The sequence below is a fragment of the Caretta caretta genome, chromosome 5 (genome assembly GCF_965140235.1).
Source record: "Caretta caretta isolate rCarCar2 chromosome 5, rCarCar1.hap1, whole genome shotgun sequence".
Classification (NCBI taxonomy): domain Eukaryota; kingdom Metazoa; phylum Chordata; order Testudines; family Cheloniidae; genus Caretta; species Caretta caretta.
In genome coordinates this window covers 41256352-41281751 of record NC_134210.1, presented here as the reverse complement: position 1 = coordinate 41281751, position 25400 = coordinate 41256352, and the positions used below count along the sequence as shown (strand labels likewise).

General features: G+C 44.1%; 2 protein-coding genes across 2 annotated transcripts in view; one reads left to right on the top strand and one right to left on the bottom strand.

Annotated features, from left to right (window-relative positions):
* The window catches only part of RNF180 (ring finger protein 180), a 232972-nt gene extending 220247 nt beyond the window's left edge, over positions 1 to 12725 (bottom strand). The window contains exon 1 of the mRNA XM_048850903.2: positions 12645 to 12725. The gene's annotated coding sequence lies outside the window, so the exon portion shown is untranslated. The remainder of the gene's footprint in view (positions 1 to 12644) is intronic.
* Positions 12126 to 15844, top strand: HTR1A (5-hydroxytryptamine receptor 1A). The gene has a single exon (XM_048850914.2). The coding sequence runs from the start codon at positions 12553 to 12555 to the stop codon at positions 13786 to 13788; it is 1236 nt and encodes a 411-aa protein (XP_048706871.1). The 5' UTR covers positions 12126 to 12552; the 3' UTR covers positions 13789 to 15844.
* Positions 15845 to 25400: the final 9556 nt, after the last annotated feature.

Sequence of the window (25400 nt, the reverse complement as noted above, 5' to 3'; positions counted from 1 at the left end):
TTTTAGAAAATCAAACACGTTATTAATAATCAGAGTTTTGAGGTTGAGGAGGGAATTGAAAGAGCGGAGACTATTTTCAGATAATTGGTTATAACTGAAAAAATTATTAAAAAGAGAAGGTGGGTGAGGTAATATCTTTTGGTGAAAAGAAAAGGAGTACTTGTGGCACCTTAGAGATAAATTGGTTAGTCTCTAAGGTGCCACAAGTACTCCTTTTCTTTTTGCGAATACAGACTAACACGGCTGTTACTCTGAAACCTATCTTTTGGTGGACCAACTTCTGCTCGTGAAAGAGACAAGCTCTCGAGCTACACAGGTCCCTGAAGAAGACCTCTGTGTACCTCGAGAGCTTGTCTCTCTCACCAGCAGAAGTTGGTCCACCAAAAGATATTACCTTACCCACCTTCTTTCTCTGATATTCTGGGACCAACATGGCTATAGCAACACTTCAAACAAATAATGAAAACAACTTTTGATACTCTGGTCTTTACTGAAAATGTATCTAGACTTTCTGCTCTTTCTTGAATCCCACAACTGAATTTGACTGAGAAATAATTCTGGGATAGCACAGGAGACTCTCAATTCCTGAACATAATATCTTCATCTTTCTGTGATAAAAACAGGGTTTGAGTACTTGTGAAGTGAAAGATGCTTGTGTTCCAGGCTAGACAAACCAGCCTAAGGTTAGTATCTGCTCACATGACTCATGAGTCAGGTGATCAGGATTTGGTTCATATTCTTTTCTGGGCCTTATCCCAAACTCCATAAGAGATGATACTGTAGTTATTCAAAATATCTAACATGCATTTGGGAAGTGAAAAATAAACGAACGATATTAACAACATTAATAATAACAAGGTTATTTCTTGAATTAGGAATACTATTGCTGCTCTTTGTCCTCTTAAGGTTCATGTTCTTCTAGGTAAAGTCAAATATGTGTTTATGGATTTTAATTTCTGATTATGCTTAAACATTTCTAGATTTGAGATTTGTGGTGTCCTGGAAAAATGGACAAAATCCTGATTCAATTAAAGATGAGCTTGAAATACATGTTGGATGAAATCCTGGTCCCAGTGAAGTCAATGGTAAAACTCCTACTGACTTCACTGGAGCTTGGATTTTACCTGTTATTCCTACATCAGTTTTGAGTACTTGAAAGTATTTTCCTGAGTATGAGCCCCCAATTCAGGGGCAGACTTAATAGTTCCATTGGCCTGGTACCTCCTGAAGTGCCTAATTTTATACAAGAGCTTAAATACCTTGCTGACTCACAGCCCATATCTTCAGTATAAGTAATCACTCTGATTGGAGAGAATTTAAGTGGTGCTTAGAAGAAAATAGTTGTCATATGAACACAGATTCCAAAGACCCTTTGTGGATGGATTTATGCTCTCCATAATCCTGATTATCAAATTATTTTTAAAAAAAGAGTAGCATTAGGCAGCTTTCCATAAATAATGACTAATCCTGCAGCCCTTATGAATTCAAAATGCACGTTAAAGTCAGTGGGGATTTTTCCTGAGCAAAGACTGTATGACTTGCCCCTAATTTATGATTAATTGATATTTTTCTATTGAGAATTAAGATATAAATTGGGACACTTGTCTGATACATACGAGGTGGATCATGCATCTAATATCATCAGAGAAGGAAGAAACTAAAGCAGATCCATCCTCAATGAGCAAAGATAAGCAATTGAATTGAAAATGTAAAAAAAAAAAAAAAGTTAGCAAAAGTAATATGTACAAATTGAAACTGCTCCTAGGCAGCCGTTAATTATACAACAGTCACTCATGCAGGAGGCAACTCAAGTTCCAATAGAAAATAGAGCTAATACAAGGATACTGTGATGGTAAGAGTGAACTGTTTGGGAACAATTTGTGAACTGATGCAACAAAAACTGTCTGTCATCCAAATCAGGCATGCAGCCCTGGAGGTTGTACCTCCTGAAGTGGTGATCAGTGTTGTGAGAGGCTCGCTGTCATGATGCAGTGTGGCAAATATTCCAGTGACTGTCCCACTTACCAGCTGTCAAATATTTTCATGTTCATAGATACACTTATTTTCACAATTGTCCACACACCTTAGCATAATCACGGATTTCAATTCACTTTCCTGTGTCTCATGAAGCTTTCTTCATCCCCATCCCTATAAAAATAGGGCAGAGAATGTCCAGGTTCCGATGAAGTGAGCTGTAGCTCACGAAAGCTTATGCTCAAATAAATTTGTTAGTCTCTAAGGTGCCACAAGTACTCCTTTTCTTTTTGCGAATACAGACTAACACGGCTGCTACTCTGAAACCAGGTTTAAAACGTTATTACCATTGCTTTAGTAAGCGCTAAAGAATAACTGAGAGGCAACTGCATACTAGAGAGACCCTGCAGGGTGCCTTTCTGTCAACTGATTTTTCAACCTCTTCTTCTTACCTCCACACAGCTAACACAGAAGCCTGGACAATATCCAAATGAGCCAGATCCTCAGCTGATGTAAACTGACATAACTCAGTGGAAATCAGTGTTAATTTTCTACCCTTTCTTATGTAACAGAGGATATTCTTGTTATTTATAGACATGTTTAATTCCTTTTTGAATCCCAGTAAGCTCTTGGCCTCTGTTATAGCTTGTGGCAACGAGTTCCACAGGTTAATTATGTGTTTGACTTCAGTGGGGCAGTGCTGATTTACATCAGCTGAGGATCTGGTCCCATACATTTAAAGGGTTAACTCTAACCATTTCTCAAGCTCCTTAATTCAGTCTTTAGGATTTGCTGTTAGAACCCTGCTATTTCATCTGAAAGTTAACAATTAATCAGATAATGTATTCAGAGTTAGTAAGATGGTCAGCATTATCACCAATAAGAAATGGTTAGAAAGTCTGCTGTGTATTTAAAAGTTGGAGAGAAATGTGCTGGAGAAACTGAAAGTTGCACATAACCTAGTAAGGATTAAAACTTGACTACACATGCCTTGGGTAGCCTACTGCAAGGAGCGAGAAACCTTGCCTACAGAAGCATCTGCCAACATAGTTCTGAAAAGCCAGAACATAATATCAAGTAAATTAGCTGCCCAGATGTCATGCACAGGAATATGAAAATTTCACACTTATTCCTGTTTATCATCAAAAGGGAAGGACTTAACCCTGTAGCCTTATTCACAAATTTACTGCTTCTGGGGATGGAACTTTTGAGCATTGCAACAAAAAACATGGCAGCAAGTGGGATGTTCAGAAGAAGAGCTTGGAAGGATGGAAAAATTTTCATGTGAAGACAGAGTGAAAAGACTGGGATTATTTAATTTAGAGAGGAGATGAATAAAAAGGGGCATGAGAGAGATATATAAAATTATCGTTATTGTATAGAAGATCATTCCGATAGGATAAATTGGAGTTTCTCATAGGAGAAGAACAAGAAGCTATCCAATTAAATTTAAGATGTAACAAATTTAAAACTCATAGAGGAAATAACTTTTTTTATTATTTTTTACACAACACATAATTAATCTGTGGAACTCACTGACAAATCTAGCACTGATGGCAAGAGCACAGGAGGGTTCCAAAAAGAGTAAGAGATTTATATCACTAAGAAGAATGCTCTCAGTTGTATTAGCTAGAATAAGAATGTATATCAGGGGTCTCAATCTAAACCCTCCTGCTTCAAAACATACATCAATCTCAGATTGCCCGGGATTAGGAATATAGCCCATAGATATTTTAGTACATACTTGTCTGTTACACCTTTCTCTGAAACTTCTGGTGCTGGCCATTGTCATATAAAGATGGACCATTGGTTTTAACTGGTAGGGCATTTCCTAAGTGCAGATAGAAAACCCCCTGTGTGCTTGTGAGCCTCTGAATAGCCATTGGGCCAAATCCTTCTGTCAGTTACACAGGCGCAACCCTCTTGATTTCAAGAATTTCAAGCCAATTGATTTGCCTCATTGTAACTGAGAGGAAAATTTGGCTCAGTGTTTGGAGGCTGCTGGTGTGATGGCCCTTGCCACATTCCACTCAGAGCAGAGTTTTTTGGTTAACTTCAGTGGGGCCAGGATTTCACCCCTGATATTTTTCAGAACCTGCTTTATCTAACTGTCATTCTAACTAATTTGTGATTAGACAGAACAAAGATATTTTAACCACTGTTTAGAGGCTATAAATCCCAAAGTCAACAGAAAATTCCTCTAGCCTTTGAGCTATACAAGCAAGATCATAGATTCTGTTTTTCCAGAACCCAGTTCTATGTGGTTTGATTATTTTCCTTGGATCATATTATCACCAGAATAGTGACCTATAAATATCTTCTTCCTTATCCCTCCTTGTCCAGTAATAATTGGATGCAACATAATTTATCCCTAAAATGGCAATTTTGCTTTGACATTGAGGTAAACAAAACCAGATTTATTTGGGTGTTTGTGCAAAAAACACCATCTCACTCCTAATCTTTTTTCCCCAAGAAGCCTTAGCTGGCATATTAACTTATAAATTGTACCAGAAAGGTCCACAGAAACAGAAAATGGAAAGCAAATAAAATGTAGCTGCAAAGAGCCTGAATTCAAAGACACACTATTGACCTCTTCCTAAAAAGGAAGAGGAACTGGAACAGGAGTGATAGAAGTGGATAGACATGCAAAATTTCTATATGGTTGTAGCATTAATTCCAACTAACTGTATTTAGAAAAGTCCATGAAGAATTTTTGTTAAGTTTTTGGTTAAACTGAATTCAGATTGTGGTCTGATTTACGTGGTTAAATGGGGACTAATGGGGAATAAGCTGGTCTTTATGCCCCTGCATGGCTTCCATTCATATCTGCTGCAGGGCTTGGGAGGAAAGCAGGGGCTGCATGCCTGGTACTTCTCCCCCTTGAAGGGCAGTAGTGGAAAGAGATTTTGTGTCCACCCGCATTGTGGTGACCAGCATAGTGGAGCTAGTCCTAGGGTGGAGGGTAATTAATCAACTACTGGTAAAGGCTAGTAGCTTACTACTATTCCCTGAAAGCAGGGAAGGGATTGTTCCCCTTAGATGCACAATTCCTTCCTTCCCTGGGCGGTTCTGAGGCCATACAGTTATGTGCCTCCCCTTACCCTGGGGTAGAGGGAAAAAGGACTGGCTAGCCCCAAATGATTAACATGAAACATACATTAGCTAGAAAAACAGTTTGTTTGAAATGAAAATGGAAGATCTTGAAATGACTAGATTGTGTACAATCCATTTTGATGATCTAATATGAATGGCCACAAACTATGACTTCTAAAAATATTGAGTGAAGACGTGGCTAACGGGCTATTTCAAACCCTAGTTGTTCAGAACGTTCTCACCAGCATGTTTGAAATGCTTTTATTTTGTGAACAGATTAAAAGTGCAGGCTCTTTTTATAGGAGGCATCAAGCAAAACCAAGAAGTGCATACAGTTGCTTTGTACTAATTCCCAGGACATATTATGTTGCACAAAGCAATTACATGGCATTCACGACATAGCTACTTCCAGCAGTTTCAAGTGATCTCAGGGATTCAACCAGCTGTTTGTGTCCCATGAGAGAAATACAAAGGGTTCACTGAAAAGATGAAGATAGACACACAAATATTTGATTTTACAAACCTAAGCATGATTTTGTTTTAATTTCATAACTGTGTTGCACTTGTAAGTATGGAAAGAGTGAGCATTAACCTCTACTGTAAAGAGCAGTAAGTGAAATAAGAATTCCCTGGGCTGTTTTAATTGCTTGAGTTGTCATTTCTTGGAGCTAAAAGAGAATCATGGACACAAGACTTGATGGATAATTGAAGGGAAAATTGCTTTCTAACTATTTTTTTCAATAATGTAGGTACTTTTAATGTATAAGTACCTCAAGTGTGAGGTTTCTGACAGTATGAACGTATGAACCGTTGGACTAGAACAACTTTTAGAGTAATACCATTTGATGGTCTTGCCAGATGTCATCAGAAAAGTAATTTTCCCTATATTTGCATTAAGTTTTGGAATTTCACCCATGTCCTCACTGTAATTAGACATTAATGACATTTGGACATAAAATAAATGATTTGTTTTATATACACTTGCAAGAACTTTATTCAATTAACAGGATAAATTCAGTCAGTAGAGCTCATTCCTTTCTAAAATTTAAATTATATATACTTTTCTTCTAATAGGCTTTTCTACCATTACACATTCAGTATAGTCTGTGATGGTTTTAGTAGACTATACACAGATTTGGTTTAAAATAGTATTTCTATTTGTAGCTAAGTAAGATATTGCACAGCAAAGTTTCACAAACTGACACAAACCTTTGTTTGGGGAAAAAAGCCACACACTTGACTTACTAAGTCATTGAACTCCTTTGGGAAAATCCTATGTGACACATGGAATAATACAGTCTCTTTCCCGCAAAAACAATGCTGCAGAACACTGGAACAGACATTTTTATTTATTAAGGAGAGAAAAGATCCTACATAACTCATCTTTAATCTTCCATGTTGCATAAAGCCCTGACATGACAGCAGCTGGACGCCACCAGTAACATCTAACCTTTGGTGATTTAACTCAAGAACATTAATTTTTTTAATTTCTGATAAAATGATAAACAGGTTTACTGTTTTATTACATCCCTAAAGCTGAAACCTATAAAAACATAGCCAGGGAAATGATGAACTGTCATTGCACTCTGAAACACTTACACTTCTTTTTCTATTACTTTCGCTCCTTTGAACGCTGCTATACATCTCCTACTTTCAGCAATGGCAATTCCTATTGACTTCTTCACAAATCATTATCTAGAAGCCAATATTTATTCAAAGTCCTTTTCATGTCATTTGAATAAAGGTCCCACTTGCATAGAGTACAGGCTATTCTATTTTTTAGGAGGGAAATAAGTCTCTTGCAATTTATCCAAAAAAGTGGGAGGGAGGGTGGAAAGCTGAAAGATTAAAAGTGAAGTGAATAAAAATAAAAATAAATATACATTTAAGGCTGAGAACATCCTTATAAACCCTGGAATGAATTGTTAATACTCATTTTAGCAATTGTCCAGCTACAGGTTAATTGCCAAATTACTGGAATCTGAGGTATACATTCAACTATAGAAAAATGAATAATTTTAATAATAAACCGGTTTTATGGCTTGCTCTTAAAAGATGAACGTAAATGTTTACTGAGAAGTAGATGCAATCATCTTAATTAGCAGCTAGTAAAAGACTGATTCAACCAAGCAGTTGTGTTATTGTCGTCAGCCATTCCAGAATTATGTAACAGTAAGCTCTTATTATAAAGATTTATTTGGTTAATGTCAGATGAGAAAAATGACCTGGAAGAGTATTTTTGTCTAAGGCAATTACAAGCATAACACTGTATCTTTTAAAATCAGTGGGTTACATTCTGGCCCTTTAAGGCTGCCTCAGACCATTCAGGTGGTACAAAGCTCCCATGCTGTTGGTTTCACCGACTGCATGGGTATTTCCCCGACAAAGGGAAAAGGAGTATTTGTGGCAGCTTAGCGACTAACAAATTTATCTGAGCATAAGCTTTCGTGAGCTACAGATCACTTCATCGGATGCATTCAGTGCATTCCCACTGAATGCATCCAATGAAGTGAGCTGGAGCTCACGAAAGCTTATGCTCAGATAAATTGGTTAGTCTCTAAGGTGCCACAAGTACTCCTTTTCTTTTTGTGAATACAGACTAACATGGCTGCTGCTCTGATCCCCGACAAAGGGTAATCCCAGAATACCAGATCCTAAACCCAGGCACAGGTGGTGTGATTAGGAAAACAGGCATGTGGCTAGAACTCTGCAGCACTCTGGTGATCTCTGGTTTCCACAATGCTCGTCTGAATATCATTGCAGTTGACACAACTAAGGCTTTTCTTGCTCTGTGATACCAGACCTATGCTCAACAGTGTGAAGATGAGGAAAGTGCAGGGATGGTTTATGACACGTTTGTAGCCCTTTTCCCCACCAGAGCTGCATCAGGTGCAGAAGGGCCAGTCCTGAGGATCTGGCCTAATGTTTATCATGCAATTTTCAGTCACTAAAGTGAGAGACCCAGATCCAGTGCAAGGAGGCGTAAATTGACCTCACTCAGGGTTAAGCTATAACTTTAGTTTCTCCTGAGAGCTCCCGACATAAAGGAAACTCACCTTATGGCCTATGAACACTGACAACATTTTTGATTGTGCACCAATAATAATTTAGGACTGCAAGTGAAAAAAAAAGTAGCTAACTGCAACCTGCTAGTATTCAAGTACAAAATTCAAAGCAATGTGTGACACCATCATCAGTAGCATAATAACCAGGAATGGTGCAACTAGAGACAGTCTGTTCCCTTCTCTATATTGAGCAACTGAAATCAATTTTCTGAAGTACAGAATAATCTTTGAAATGAAATAAATAATCACATTCATGCTCATCCAGGGCACCAGTCCCCAACATTCAAGGGCTAAGCAAGAAATGCCTTTGATAGTGTTCTGTGGGAGCTGGAGTGGCTGAAGGGGGAAGGAAGCAGCATCTCTGCAGGGTTGTTACTCTGAGGGTGGGGAAGTGGCATGTCAGGAGTAGGGCAGGGACAGATCTGGGGAGCATGCTATGTGACATGCTTCTCTTAAGACCTGATGGAAGCCTGAGTGGAAATCCATGTGGGATAATGTACTAGCAACTGAATTAACTCTCACTGTACCCTGTGCCCTCCCTCCAGAGCAGGGATTATGGTTCAGGTGGAGACTGCCATGGGCAGCAGAGTCCTTTAAGGACTCATCTTGCCAAGGTTGGGGGGAACAGTAGAGGAGCTAGGCCTGGGGAGCCCTCATTTGGACTGTTCAGTCATTTACATGCTTAGTAATATTTGAGACTTATGTTAAAGTGCTTAGGCCATCACACCACTAAGGAGTGAGATGCCCCTTTGCCTGCACCACTTCTCCCTCTCATGGAGGTGGCTCCCTCTACTGGCCACGATTTAGCTCAGCTCCCTCCCCCCCCACCCCAACACACCCATTTTACTGATGTAACTGTAAGACAGATGAAGACTAGAGCTGACTGAAAAGTTTCAAATTTAAAAAAGAGGTTGTGTAAAAATGTTCCCATTGTTTGACCTGCTCTAGATAAGACACCCATTCTCAGAAACGGCCATTGCTTTTGCTACCCCCTCCCTCAACAATCAATTGGAGTCTGCAGGCCTCTGAAAAAACAAACCCTAATTGCCTCATTGTGGGGCAGCCCAGAATTGAAGCACCCAGGATCAGAGGACACTTGGCAGTTCTGGCCTATGTTATCTTCCCAAGGCCGCACAAGGAGCCTGTGGCAGAATCTGCACTCAAACTCCTGGCTTCTTGCTTCCCAGTTTTGTGCTCCACTCATTTGCCCAGGCTGGCTCAAAATTACCTCTTAGCCAGAGGCACTGGGTTGTTTGTTGTTGTTGTTTTAAACTATATCTAATCCCTTGAAAGCCATTACTGTGCTATGAATTTCACCTGGTATTAGCAGGGAAATAATGTCTGAGCCGTGTTGTGTTCAGGAGTAAGACATACCTGAGTATCAATCATTGACATGTCCTATTTCCCCTCACCTTGCATACAAGGGGGCATAGGGTATGCCCGTGCATTTAATCAGAAAGCATTGCAGGCTCCTGCTATGCCTGCCCATCAGCTCAAGGGGTTTCGAGCAGGAAAGCTTGAAAGCCTGAAAGTGAAGTTCTGCAGTAGCATCGCCTCTCTTCTAAGCAATAAGTCACACCCGAACTAAAGAGTTTATCCAAACCTGATGAAGTTCTGGACCCAGCGGTATCTTTGGGGTCCACTCCTAAGTACAGATTAACAAGTATGAGTGTGTGTACCTGGGCCATTGGGCCTAATTATAAATGTAGTTTATTTGGAAATTGTCAGAAATCTTGCTTTCAAGACATTTGCAGGGCAGCAACGCAAACTAATTGGAAAGATCCTTTCAGGTCATTCAGGGTGACAAGAGGATAAAAACCATACCAAGTAATCGTCCCAGTAATGTCACCTTCCAAGTAAAGCAGAAGTTAAACCTGTCATTCATGAAACTTTGTATGTGATCCCTGATCAGAAGCCGCCTCCTACTCTTCTGACTGTTTGGAATGTTTACTGGATATTAATCTATTTATTTGTGATACCTCAACCTGATACTATCTTCATTTAAGATTGTTCCCAGCGATATTTTTCTCATTTCATTCTCTCTTTCAGACCCAGCCTTCCCCACTTTTATCAAGCGCAACTGTATGTTATTTTTTTATCTTCTGAGGCTCCTGATTGCAATAGGTTGTTGCATTGTAATTTCCTGTGATGCAACTTGAAGAAAGCTAGCTCGGCGCTGCTGTGTTTGGAGGGAAACAGCACGTGGTCCTCAGATTTCAGAGCCACCAAGGCTCCGAGGACACAGACTCGCCTCTTGGTTTCAGGGCATTAGCTGAAATGACAGGAATCACCAGGAATGTTTTTTTTTTTTTTCCATTACTACAGCGCTTTGAAATGATTGAGTGGGAACCGTGCCCGGCACTGCATTGTAAAACAATACATCTCAGGACACCTACACCACACTACTGGATAGCGACCTATCTTGATTTTTTTTTTAAGTTGCTTTATTGATTGCTCTGCTACCCAGCTAACAGCCCAGGAGTTTCATGATCACGGATGACAGAACTATCATTTGACACAGTGTAAGAGGAATTACCGGTAGCGTGTGTCTGTACCTACCTATACACACTTCATGGCTATTTAGGTCCCATACTTGGTAGTATGGGACATACTTTGCATTTACTTTGATTTTAAAACACACTACTCAATAAAATGAGAGCGTTACTTGTATCTTGAAGATTCAAGGCATGCATATTTCCCCACGCCACTCACCATATTGGCATACATTTGTTTTCGTTTGTAATTTAGACAGCTACTCCTTTGTTCCTTTCATCCAAGCAATTATAAAAACCCATTGCCATCTAACAGAGGAGCCAAATAATTGTAACCTCATTTCGGAGTGATAAACTGCAATGTGGGGATTTTTTTAATGGATTGTGATCTCTGGGTGGCATGCTAATAAAGCGCAGAATTTTCCCAAGTATATGATACAAAAAGTACGTGTTTGGGCTGGTTCTGCTTAGCTCCCAACGAACCGCCTGGGCATCGCTTGCTGCGCGGCTTGCAAGGGTCCCGGGGAAGGGCCGCTGGATGTAAAGCCTTCCCCCGGAGAAGCGAAGCCGCGCGCCCCAGCCACTGAAGTGCTGCCGAGAGAGAATGACTTCTGCGGAGAAGTCACCTCCAGCTGCCTTGGGTGAGCTCTTCCCCGAGGGTGTGCCGGACCCCTGTCAGCCTCAGGTATGGGAGAGCCGCGATCCCTGTCACGCCGTGTACCTGCAGGTGGCGACAAATGCCCTTGGAGTTTGGAGCTGTCCCCGGCGCTGCAGGCGGACACAGCTGGCCCACGGCAGCGGCCGAAGAGTTTCACCGGAGTTGAGTCTCGGGAAAAGCGTCTGCACCGCCGGCTGCTCTCGCTACGGCCGGGGATCGCTCCCAAGCGCTTCCACACGGCTCACAGAGCGACTCCCACCGGGGCAGGAGTTTGCATTGAAAAGCGAACCGCGAAGGAAAGGGCCGAAGCTGCGCGGGGAGGGGAACAGGAGGCAGCCACGCACTCCGTGAGGTGCATCATCCACTTCAGCCTGCACATGTCCCCCCGATTCCCCAGCCCTGGCATGTGGCCACAGCGAGCATCGCTCCGGGCATGGCACCGCAGAACCACGCCGCGCCCCGCTCCCCCCGCCAGCCTGCCGGGCTGCTGGCCACAGGGCAGGGGACGATGCAAGCCCACGACACCGCCCGGGCACCCAAGCTCGGGTCCTCGGGGCTGACTGGTGTATTGACTGGGAGACGCTGGAGGTAGTTTGGAAGCCGCCCAGAGTGGCGGCACCGGGTAGCTCCAAACGGGTTGCCGGGGCTTTCCTCGGTGAGGGAGGGGGCGGATCGCGTCGCTGGATGTTGCCCCAGCGGGTGCAGAGGATGCTCCGCCCGCGCGGTTGATGAAAGGGGCCGGAGTACAATGGCAGCCCGGCAGCCAGAGCCACCCCAGAGGAGAGGGGGCGGGGGAAGAGAGCGAAAGCAGGGACAGGGGCGGGGGGAGAGGGAGAGCAGATCAAACAGGGAGCGAGCGGGAGGGGAGCGGAGAGGGAGCAGGAGCAGCCAGGGGCACAGCGCGAGACAGAGGGAGTGAAGGGGAGAAGCCGCCAGCGCCAGCGAGGCTGCTCCGCGCCAGCCCCTCGGCGCCCGGCGGGGTCCTGCGGGGAGAGGAGTGCCGGGGCCGCCGGGCGCTCAGCCGCACTTCGCCCCGGAGATCGGCCCGGACAGGCACCGCCTGACGTCGCGTGAACCGCGCGCTCCTGGATGCCCGCAGCCGCTCCCGCCCATGGCTCTCCGGCGTGGCCAGGCGCACTGGCGGCGCGGCGCGCCCGGGGGCCCGAGGCGATGACTCGCGGCAGGAGAGCGGAGCACTCGCCACCGGCCCGCCGGAGCGCGGAGGAGTGACCGCGCCGCGCTCTGCCCATGAGCTCCTAGCTGCCCCGGCATGGATGTGGCCAACAACACTACCTCCCCCACCGACCAGTCCTCCGCGAGGGGCGCGGGCGCCGCGGTGACCCTCAGCTACCAGCTCCTCACCTCCCTCTTCCTGGGCGCCCTCATCCTCTGCGCCCTGCTGGGCAACGCCTGCGTGATCGCGGCCATAGCCCTGGAGCGCTCCCTGCAGAACGTGGCCAACTATCTCATCGGCTCCCTGGCCGTCACCGATCTGATGGTCTCGGTGCTGGTGCTCCCCATGGCCGCCCTCTACCAGGTGCTGAACAAGTGGACGCTGGGGCAGGTCACCTGCGATATCTTCATCTCCCTGGACGTGCTGTGCTGCACCTCCTCCATCCTCCACCTGTGCGCCATCGCCCTGGACAGGTACTGGGCCATCACCGACCCCATCGACTATGTCAACAAGCGGACTCCCAGGCGAGCGGCTGTGCTCATCAGCCTGACCTGGCTCATCGGCTTCTTGATCTCCATCCCGCCCATGCTGGGCTGGCGGACGCCGGAGGACAGGTCGGACCCCGACGCCTGCACCATCAGCAAGGATCACGGCTACACCATCTACTCCACCTTCGGCGCCTTCTACATCCCCCTGCTGCTGATGCTGGTGCTCTACGGGCGGATCTTCAGGGCGGCCCGGTTCCGGATCCGCAAGACCGTCAAGAAAGCGGAGAAGAAGAAGATCGCGGACACCTGCCTGACGGTCTCCCCGGCCACCCTGCAGAAGAAAAGCAACGGGGAGCCCAGCAAGAGCTGGAAGCGGACGGTGGAGCCCAAGCCCAGCGCGTGTGTCAACGGGGCCGTGAGACACGGGGAGGAGGGAGCCGCTCTGGAGGTCATCGAGGTCCAGCATTATCACAACTCCTCCAGAACTCACCTGCCCCTGCCCAGCGAGCCCTGCAGCACCCCGCTGGCCCCATCCTTCGAGAAGAAGAACGAGAGGAGCACCGAGGCCAAGAGGAAGATGGCTCTGGCCAGGGAAAGGAAAACGGTCAAAACCCTGGGCATCATCATGGGCACGTTCATCCTCTGCTGGCTGCCCTTCTTCATCGTGGCCCTGGTCTTGCCCTTTTGTGACAGTGAGTGCTACATGCCGGACTGGCTGGGGGCAGTCATCAACTGGCTGGGCTATTCCAACTCCCTCCTCAACCCCGTCATCTACGCCTATTTCAACAAAGATTTCCAAAGTGCTTTTAAGAAAATTATCAAGTGCAAGTTTTGCAGGCAGTGAAGGACACTCCCTTCTCGGGGGCTCCCTGCGGTTGCTTCATCAAACTCCACATCTCTTCTCCTACTACATTGTCTGCTTGTTGCCCCTTGTACACCCCCACCGGTGACCACTCTCCCCAGGACTGCGGCAGGGGCAGCTCCACTTTACCGCGCAGCACCGGAGTGTCTCCTCATCGTTACAACGCTCAGCGTGCTGCAAATTCAATAGTTCAGACTCCGGTGCAGCGTCTGCCATTGTTCCACGGGGAGACAATGCCGCTCCGGATTCCAATCCCTCGCCTCCCAAAGCGTCACAAACTGAGTCAGCCCCTTTCTGAACTACTGCAAATTTAGCACTTGCAATTCAGCGCTTTGGAAAACGGACTGGCACGTGTTCCCCAGCTAACCGGAGCGCCGTCTGCTCCTCTGAGTTTACACAGTACTCAGACCGTTTAATAAAAAGAAAAGGAGTACTTGTGGCACCTTAGAGACTAACAAATTTAATGACCGTTTAATGACACCCTATTTCGCCACTTGTATTTATTTTGGGTAGACCTTGGGTTTGCAGATCGTTGCTTGTGGTCCCTGTTAACCACCTTGTCTGCTCGAGTAGCATCGGTTAAATAAACCATCCTATGCATAAAACCTTCTTGTCTTTCTTTCTTGGATTAAAAGAAGATTGCAGAGCGCTCTGAGTCTAACCTAGATCTGGTCGAGTAAGTACTGAGTTTGAAGCAGTTCTTTCCACAGTGGAGGAAGGGGCTTAAAAAGTTACGTCGCTGGCAGCGAGATGGAAAAGTGAATTTCGTTTTGGGGGGAAAATATAATTTTATAACCTTTCAAGGTACTTCTGATCTCATTACTAACTGATATGTCTGTATCATGTATTTATAATAGCCCGCTACCTTTCAGTGCATGGGAGTTACGTTGTTTACATGAGAGAGATTTTGCTAAACATGAAGTCATTACAATTCACCTAATTATAAACAGATTTTTAAAAAACAGCCTAATCGAACGAGGATTTCTCATTAAGAAAGCACACGGAACCCATCTGCGTGACTACCAAGCGCAAATACATATATTGTTTAAAAATTCTTGAAAATAAGACGCAAGTTTTCATTTTGAAAAGCACCTTAAAAGTATGACTAGGAATCACACTGCTCGTTTGGGAAACAAGTAGCCTTTTACTGAAGTTTGAAACGATTTGCTAGGTGCTGCTTTCTCTCTCTTGCCCTCTCTCTCCTCCTCCCCAGCTAAACCAGGGTAATCACATTTTGATGCTGTGCGGTGAAAAGGGCAATAAATCAATGAGTCTCTCTCCCGGCACAGGTGATTAGCTACGGTATTGTTGCTGAACAAACACTCACCCTATAGCAAGGAACAAAGAGAGTGTAGTACTAGTCACACTTCACTTGCAAAGTGTGGAAAAGTAAACAAATACTGTCAGCTCTGACTTCTTGGCAGTTCAACAAAACTTTCCTGAATACTTCGCCCAATGCCAATTTCCTCCTTTTAAACAAAACCCCCCACCTTTGACTCAAGAAAGTTGCAGAGGTGGGTTTTTTTTAAATAATACTTTGCTTTTGATGAGAGTGAAGAAATAACCTGATTTGTATTGAAAGGTATCACTAACAGCTCTTTCTAAAGTCAGAAATTGGGGTAGCTTAAACTGTGATTTCAACTGAATTGCCAGAATGTCTATTTTGTATAGTGCCTCTTAGTTTCACACAGGGTATGCATCGTGATCTGTTATTCCGTTCAGATCTGACAGGGTTGCATATTATTTTGCACTTTAAACGGATTGAATTCTTTGTATTTGGGAAGGTAGTTAGAGATCGAATGCTTGAGCCAAAAATACATATTTCTCTTCTTTAGTTTGTCATAATCTGTACTACCTATAGGTAAATGGGAATGTTAATTCTGTGCTTCACGTGAATGTAAATGTCAAGTCGTTTATGAATTTAAACAGCTTCCAAAGTTAAATGATAGCAATGCTTTGAATATGTTCAGATAGTCTAATTTCTGATAAGAAAATTTATTTGACCTCATTTTCTCAATTAAAGTGAACTTTGATCTTATTTTCCCCTTTCTCTCTGATCACTCCTAACTCCGTGTACATTCTGGATTTTCTTTATTTTAAAACGAAGTTGTATTTTTAAGTGCACAAGATTCCAAGGAAAATTAATGTACAGTCATTTATGAAGGAGTTGAAAATTTAGCCTACCACTTAAGTTGAAGATCTTGTGACTTGAGTTCAAAGAACCAGCAAGTGCGTTTTAAGTGAATGGTTTTAATTTTGTTGAACCTATAGGAATCTATCTATCATCTATTTATCTGTCTCCACATAGACGTATCCAGTAGGCGGGCATGCGTTTGAAACAACGATACAATCACACGTGCGTTTGTGTAGGTGTGAGAGTGAGTGGGTTGATGGTTTTATGTACATCTCGTTTATATTTCAAATTTAAACCTGCTTAAATTTAATCTGAACGGTGCATTTTAGCCCCCCTCCCCGTTTTTTACTTGCACTGAATCTCCAAGACATTTCAGAAACATTTAAAAAAAACTTGCTAAAGCTGAAAACTTTTATCGCAGCCAACCGATGGATGCTTCCCTTTCATCCCCCCCCCCCCCCCCTTCAAAGAGAAGCGATAGCCCCAGCGTAGGTGGTCCTCCTGTCCCAACGCCTACACGCTTTGCACTAGGGATGGAAGGACAGAAGCCGAGGAAGTGTTTGCAGGAGGGAGCCATCTCTCAGGTCACTCGACTGATCTGGCCAGCGGGTCGGGGTCGAGAATGGAAGGGCTGAACCTGCCATCAGCGCAGCTTGCTCTAGTGTAATTCCATTCTCCGCTTCGCTAGAGCCCGGCTGCACGGAGACCCAGGTCTTAATTAAAGGGCCTCCCCTGTGCGCGCTGGGCCCCAGAGCAGGAGGCCGGCGGAGGCCGCCAATGGCCAGCTGACAGAAAACACCCCTCATTAGCATTGGCTCACGAGCGCTGACTTGTTTTGCTTGTGACAGCTTAGGCATGACGTCAGCCAAAAGGACAGCAAGGGGCTTTAACGACTGGCCCAGACCAAGCCCTAGCCCAGAGGAACTGGTTTTAAAGGGAGAGTAGCACGTTTCAGCCCGGAATCTATTTCCCCTCCCTAGCCCCTCTTTTTGTAGTCACCAGGGTGCCTCACCTGCCCCTGGGAGGGGCCTCTCGCGTGGGGAAGGGGGTATATTTCCCCTGTCTCTCGGGTACTTACAGAGCAGCTCCAAGGCGCAGTAGCAAGGCGAGGATTGCAGCCCGCTGCTAAAACCATGAGTGTCTGCCATTGGCCCCTCATCTGCCGCCCCCGCAATCTCCACTTCAAAGAGAGGGGCTGCAGCTGGCGGAGGGGAAAGGGAGCAGCCTCACCTCTCCCACTAATGGCAGGCTCAGCGCACTCGCGTAGGGCTGGAGCGGTTTCCTTTTCCTTCTGGGTTGGGAAACTTATTTCCAGGCTGATCACTGGAGTTGAAGCCCCAGCACCTCTCACTCGAGACTTACCCCGGTGGGATTCTGTTCTCTTGCACCCAGACTCCGGAGAGTCCCTGCAAGCAAAACTCTGTGCCTCGCTCGAAAACCTCCCCCAGGAGAACTAGTGAGAGAAATCCAGTTTAATGCAGATGCTGTGATTTGTCTATGAGATGGTAGCTACCAGCTTGACAGCGCTCTGGCCTCTTGAGCAGTCTGTCCACGCTAATTGACCATGGTAACTGGGTGCTCTAAAGGAGGATTCAAATGCTAAAAGAAAGGAGCACTCGTTCCTAGTAAAGCCTGTATTAGCACTACAGGAAGAGGTAATAATACTCACTCCAATATGTATGTTAAAGAAACTGGGTGTAACTGCTGTGGTAGATATATAATGTGGGGAGGGGGTTTCTAATGTAAGACCAGAGCACGTTAGTGTAGATTTTTCCACTGGTTTCACAAAAAGGTGAAAAATATACTCTCAGCAGTCCACTTTTGCTTATTTTATCCCTGTGAATTTTTTTTAACTTAAAGTGTGCATGTATAACTGCTCTCCCCCTCTTCCACATCATCAACAATGGTGACACTAATTCCAGGGCCGGGTTGGAAAAAGAGTTCTGAGAGTATTAACTACATTTAAAAACACATAGGCATAAAGTACTGACATTTTATTTCCAAGTTTCCAGGTTGTTCCTGAAAACTATCAACTTAATTTTCTTTTGCGTGGCAAAAAGTAGTGAACACACTAGAAATACAGAAAAGAGCAGATTAACCCCCCATCAATAAAATAAAAGAGGAGCAGGGGAAAGTCACATGTAGGTGAAGGAGACAAACAGTCATTTTGCTGAAAAAACTCAGTTGGTGGGATCTGTACCTGTGAAGTGAATAAATGCTGCTGGGGAATGTTAAAACTTGGATCACAGCAGGAAAACACAATCAGGGTTGGGTTTTGTTGTCAGCTGAGACAAGGGACTGTCATAGTCACTAAGCATGGAGCAAAGCAGAGTGCCTGTTTATGGAAAGGCTTCTAGAAAGATGGTATTATCTACACCGAGTCACTTTTGAACTTAGTATGATAATTCAGAGAAATCCAAGATCTCAAAGTCAGAGGCACAGGGCAAAACCAAGTTCTGAAAAGCTCCCCAGGGCACAATGCCAAAGAAATAATAGGGCCTAAAGAAGAAATAAGTAGCACCTTTATGCAGCAACAGGGCACTGGTATTGGGGGAGAAGATAAACCACCTGGAAACAAAACCCATATAATTTAGAGAAGTTTCCTTCCCACTCTAGAATAAAAAGATTCAGGGATGCAAGCTGCTGTTTATAGAATCATGGAATTATAGGACTGGAAGGGACCTCTAGAGGTCATCTAGTACAGTCCCCTGCACTCATGGCAGGACTGAGTATTATCTAGACTATTCCTGACAAGTGTTTGTGTAACCTGCTCTTAATCTCCAATGATGGAGATTCCACAACCTCCCTAGGCATAACAATGAAGGATGGAAACAAAATATATGGGAAAGGAGGGTTTTCACACACAAGCCCCTGACACAAGAACTCACTTGAAAACGTATCATGCTCCAGTGGGAGAGAAGGAGCTGTACAGTGTGCAGCCAATCAGCAGGCCGATTGCAGTAGGAAGGGTGTGGAGAAATGATGGATACAGGAGAAAAAAAAATCACAGTCCACAACGGCCCCCTCTTTGAGCGATATCACTTCCATTATCCCTCACTTGCTTTGGCGGGGTGAGCAACAGGATACACAAGATTATTCAGACCAAACAGCCTGATGCTGATGTCTTCAGATGTGTTGAATACTACCTCACTCTGAAAATAGTCCCACTGAAATCAGCAGGAGAACTCATAGAGTTCGGCACTACTTAGCACATGCAGGGACATCAGGATCTACCCTAAAGACTAATTAGCTGCCAGGCAGTATGCTCAGCTCTTAAATAAAAAACTCTAGAGAGAGCAAGTAGAAAAAAAGGCAGAAATCCCAAGGAGAATCTACCTTTCTGCTAAGCAACAACGGTTTGAGAGAATTTGAGGTGAAGACTATTGGTCTGACTTCTAATCAGCTCTCTTACCACATATGTATAGCAGCTGGTGGGGAACTTTCTTTTTCAGTATCTTGATGTTATACAATTAGAATTAATTTGAGTAAACCTTAAGAGACAATGTTGTGCAGACAAATGGGTCAGCTATGTGTTTTCACCAACTGATGTAATTTCCTGAATTATATTTAGCTTTATTAGAATTCAACTTCTGATCAACTGTCAGCCTTTGCCCTGCTGCAAGTGACGTTCTTTATAGGTGGTTTTGAAAAATGTCACTATGCAGAAAATGTTGCATAGAAGTGGTATATAATAAACATGAAGGCTGATATCCTGGCACCATTGAAGTCAATGGCAAAATTCCCATTCTCTTGCCCTGAGTTTATCATTTCTGATACAGAATAAATAGCCTGCTTTCAAGGATGGGACATCTTAGTGTGAAAACTACAGCACACAAACATCTTAATTTGATTTCCCAATACGATTAAAAACAGGACTTTCTGTTTTCAAAAGAAGAATCAAATCAATATTTGTGCTTGGTTGCAGTATTAGATTTGCTTCACTAACAAGCAACTTCCTCACAGTTCAGAAAGTGTTATTTTCTTTTTAAGATGGTTGTTGGGTTGGATGAATGAAGGCAATGAATACAGAGACATTCTAAATGGAAAGCAAAAACTTTTAAGTCTGAAATTAGGCTGGAGGGAAGTGATCCTCAACAAATGTAGTCAATTACAAGTGATTCCCTATAGCAGCTATTGAGGCTGTAAGTTATTTTTCATTTTAATCTGTTTCTTTGGGGTTCTGCAAAACTAAAGGAAAGATTGTAAAAAGTCAACAGTGGCAGAAGGAATATTTTGTATTGTGTGGGATCGATCCAGTTCCCACTCAAGTTAATGAGAACCTTTCTACTGATTTCAATGGTGTTGAGCCAGGGCCTGAGACCTAGTCTACAGTAGAAAAGGCTTGCTGGCATAGCTATGCTGGCAAAACCCTCCTGGTGTGGAGGCAGGTTATACCAGCAAATGAGTGCTTTTGCCAGTATAGATTGCACCAGTTCTCCAAACAAAATGAGGGACAGCAGCAAAAGCACTTTTATGCTTGTGTAACTGCATCCACTGCACTACGGTTTTGGTCAGTACAAAAAGGTTATATTAAAAAAAGAATCTCAATCCTAACCAAGGTTACTATACTGGGAAAAGTTTCTAGCGTAGACCCAGCTGAGAAAGGAGTCCTAATAGTCAAGTTTCAAGCTTGAAAACTGAGTTTCAAAATGCTTCTCCAAACATTGCTCCAAGAAACATCCTGAAACTCACCTTTAGAACTGAGCTCACCAGGGAACCACTTTTCATAGGGAAGATGGTGACCGGGAGAGAGATTTTGCAGCCCCTTATGCTTGCTCAGAGAAACATTTTTAACAATTCAAGTGAACTTTTTAAAGCTTCAAATATGTCTGTGGGAAAATCCAAAATGGTTGTGCTGCTGCAGAGTGCTGGAATGGGCAAAAATCTTGTCATTATCCGGCTGGCAGCATGCTGTCTAAGTGAAAGTGTTATGTGTAAACCTTCTGTGCTCTGAACTGTCACTTTGGGACAGGCTTTTAGATTTGTATGTGGTGGAAGTGGCAAAAGCCAATGCAATTCCAAAGAAGCCAATTATTCCTACATCACAACTAATGTTGCCTAATTATAGGAGAGTTAGTAACAAAATGGTGGTATCCTAAATGCAGGAACCGAAGAGGGCTACCAAACATGACTGCAATGGATTGTCTTAGGTACCCATTCCCAAATGTACACTCTCTGTGATTTCTTACTGTTAGTAACTGAAGGATTGGTCTTTCTACACCAAGAATGGTGAAGGGGTAATGGTCCATTAAATTAACACCTTTTCTCTATGGGCTATACTTTGAACATGTAGTTTAAACACTAATCAAAGTCAGTCACAGATGCAGAAAGAGGGCTGGACACTCACCCCTTTCCAGAGCCAATCTTTCAGGATGGTAAGGCTCCTGGCCATGTTTCCTACCCCCAGTTTGGTAGACCTAGAAATACCCTAACTTTCTCTAAAATACCTAAAAAGTTCCTAACCCTTTTTCTGGCAAAAATATTCTAGAGCATTAATTGCAAGACCTGAAAGTTTGTCACCGTTTTCCCCCCTACAATACCCAGAGCCTTTGGGATCAGGAAACCCATAGGCTGTAGTTCCCTGTTTTGGGGAGGATCCTAGACCAGTCCATAGTTATGGGGTACAAGATTGCTCAGCTTGCTACAAATGGTACTTGGGCTGGTGCAACCTCCTTTCTAGCCAGCCACCTCCAGCTGAACTAATTTCCTGACTGAGCGGTCAGAGTTACCTCTGACCACAAGGAGAGGCTACCATGAGATGTATTGTGGCTTGCTGGGAGCAAGGGACTCCTCCCACATTCTATCGAGCTCTCACAACGACTTCATCTCTGGCTAGTTGGTAAATGATTTACAAACCCTCTGTGTAAAATGGGCAGAGTTCACCTACCTTACAAGGTGGTTGTGTGGAGTATCTTTAAACCTCTCTATGAAGTGCTCTGTTCACCAAAACAAACACTAAATGCCCATGCAGATGGAGGCCTTGTGGCTTCCAACTCTCTTGCAAAACATTATTCATGCTGGTGGCTGCACACAGACCCCAGTGTGAGCAGCAGGAGGCTGCTGGTGAAAATTTCCAACCACTAAAATGTGACAAAGTTTGGGACAGATGCCCTAAATCATCTACTAGTTAATCCCCCTTCCACTCACCTGCTCAGTAGTCAAGCTGTCCCACTAAATACCAGTGTGAGGATTGCTAAAAGGAGCCGGTTACACATTCAGGGACTTGAGAATGAAATATTGTTTCATAGATTCTGAACCTGCCTTATGGGGCTGTTTTTGGCAACTTAAATAGACTTGCTCGCACTATATATAACTTGTCTACACCCCTTTACACGTGGAGCTATCATGCAGGGATAATTATCACAGAGCTGCCTCTGTAATGGTGGAGCCTGGATGGAAGCCTAGCAGCAGCATCTAAACTCAGAGAAAGAAGCTGGGTATTAGAGACTTATTGAAGACAGCATGTGAAATCAGAGGGAAAATTTCACCCCAAACTAGCTGTGCAATACTGACATTCCTTAAAAAGAAAAAGGAAACTAACAAGATGCACAAACTGCACCTTCGGATATGAATGCATTGAGGACTCAGAACCATAATCACATGGCTTGTAGCCTCTGTCCTTCTGGTTAGTTAACAATGCACTTTTGAGTGTAAGGTAGGAGACTCCCAGGTTCAAAGTCTTGAACATTATAGGCATATGCCTAGTGCAGATACACCTTGAGGATCAAATTGTTTGGCATGTCTTGCTCTCAGACTAATTGATATTTCCATCTGAAGTGGGCGGTAAAATACCTTTATGTATGCAGTGATATACCCAAATTGGGCTAAAACCGCTCCCCAGAAATTTGGTTGGCTTTTATGAATAAAAGTAAAATGACTAGTGCCTTGTGATTTTTCTGTGGGTTTGGGTTATTATTTCTGTATTATTTTTCTTAGTACTCGTGTGTGATGCATTTTAGAAATCATTAATTCATGCTCCCTGTGAAGTATTGGTGATATGTACTCATCCCCATTTTATAGATGGGGAAACTGAGGCAGAGAAGTGACAATACTTGCCCAATACAAAAGATGTCAGTGGCAAAAGCAGGCTTAGAACTCAGGAGTCCCTGGATCTTGAGCCTGTGCTCAAACCATGTTTCTTTCACAGGCAATTCCATAGCCTTTCTGTTTTCTCAATATAACAATATCTTTCACCAATACATGTCAATAATACAGATAAATCGGTTCACAGTATTGCCACCTTGAAAACCATATTCAAATTGGCTAAAGATGGTGTGTGAGAGATGATTGGAGAGTTGAGAGAGGGCTACTAGCTTAAGCACTTAGCTAAGAAAGGAAAGGTTAGCACTTTGATTTGGCAAATGCTAACCCTATGAAATCATTTCTTAACCTCTCATAATTTAGAATCGTTTTGTTAATAGTATTGTATAAGTGACATACTATGGTACATTCAAATGCATCAAGTTACTTATTGCAGGATGTAGTTTTCATTCAAAATTGAAGACAATGGAATGTCTTCTGTAAGGATTGCTAGATCTGGTCAGTAAAAAGCTAAACAATTTCAACCAAAGTTTAAATTAACATGAACACTATAGGCAATTTACTGTCCAATTACATTACCATTGTTTTGTTGGATTATAGATGCTTGTACAAGCAAACAGTATTCCTGAGCAATGTACTCTACCTTACATGTGTTGGACTTTTTTTGAAGTGGCTGAAAAGTTATCAGAAACTACCAATGTATTATCTGTATCATAAAGTTAGTATCTACACGATCATGCACATTTGCTTAGTGAAAGAGCTTGTCATTTGATCTGGTCAATTCATTCAAAACTTGGTGTAACTTCGTTCACTCTACATGTAGGGTGACCAGACAGCAAGTGTGAAAAATTGGGACGGGGGTGGTGGGTAGTAGGAGCCTATACAAGAAAAAGGCCCAAATATTGGGACTGTCCCTATAAAATCAGGACATCTGGTCAACCTATCTACACTGTTCCTCCTTGTGGCCTGTAGGCTCCCAGTGGTTGGGGGCTGCCCCTCACAAGTCTTGTGTGGTGGTGCCTTAGCCCTGCAACTTCCCAGGCCTTCTAAATCCTGGTGAGGGAGGACCTGAGTGACATTTTTCAGGATGTTGACTCCCCTAGCTCTGGTCCCAGGGGATCTCTTTCTGGATGTTGCTGCAGTTGTCCTAGCTGCCATATAGTTCTCCATTAACTGGATAGCTTCAGCCATTGTCTCAGGCTGGTGGCATAATACCCAATCCCTTCCCCTAGTGGGGAATATCTGAGTAAATTGTTCAAGCAGAATTGTTTCTGCTACTTGAATTCCTGTTCTTGCCATAGGTCTGAGCCATCACCAAACACCAGTCTCAGTGTTTCTGTGCCATCATGTGGGAACAGGTACCTGGAGGAAATCGTTCATCCCCAAATCACTGGCAGAACGTGTCCTCTGAGATGTCCAACAAATCCAAAATGGCTGCCTTCACCATGCATAATCCCGTGCTGTTGTTGGGTCTTACCCATGATAGGTAGCTTCCACCATCCATTAAGATGAGGCCAGACTGCCTATTGGTACATTGCCCACTTTACTGCTGCTGCCACCTGATCAAATGTGTCAAGACAGGCCTCTGGACCATCTTCAAGTCCCACCTTTGTCAGCCTGATGGGTACTGGGGACCTGCTGGGTACATGCCAGATGGCACAGTTGTTGCAGGAAGTTGCAATGTGGTCATGAGCAGCTGTACCAGCTGTTGTTTTTGCTGTTGCTGCTGAGTAGCTAAATCTCAGATCAGCGGCTGCTGCTGGGTGGCCATCTCTGCAAGAGTTGCTGGTATCAGGAGTCAATCTGTTCTGCCATCCATTTCAATAGTTGTTCCATGTTCATGCTACTGGGGAGGTTTAAGTTCTGACTTGCTCCCTTCCACAGGGACTAGATCCTTGCCTACAAATTTGCAAGTTGCCTAGGTGGTGCCCTCTTAGTGTCCCATCAGGGCAAGACTCACCCAGCTGTGAGTCCTCCAGGATTGGGTGCCACCCCTCATGGGTCCGGTGTCATGGTGCCTTAGCCCTCTGGCTGTAGCACACTTGAATCCCACCCTTTCCAGGGTATGAGAGTCCAAAATAAAAGGAAAACAGTGAACTCAAAATCAGGGTTGTCCAAAGATTCATCAGCAGAACCTTGCTCTTCGATTCAGGCGTTTCTCCATGTGGCCAAGACTTCTTTTCAGTTTTCCTCGACCCAGTTGTCTATCCCCCAGGAGGTTCATGCAGAGCAAGCTGCCTCAGACTTTTGGCTGGAAGCAGGCTTCCCTTGTTGATGAAGAAGCGGAGCTCTGCTTTCTTGCATGGTCAGTCCTTAACTGAGCTGGGCCTCTTCTTCCTAAGTCATTTCTGCACTCTTGAGATCTACTGCTGATGTATCAGAGGGGGGCAATTGCGTCCACAGGCCCTCATTAACCCCC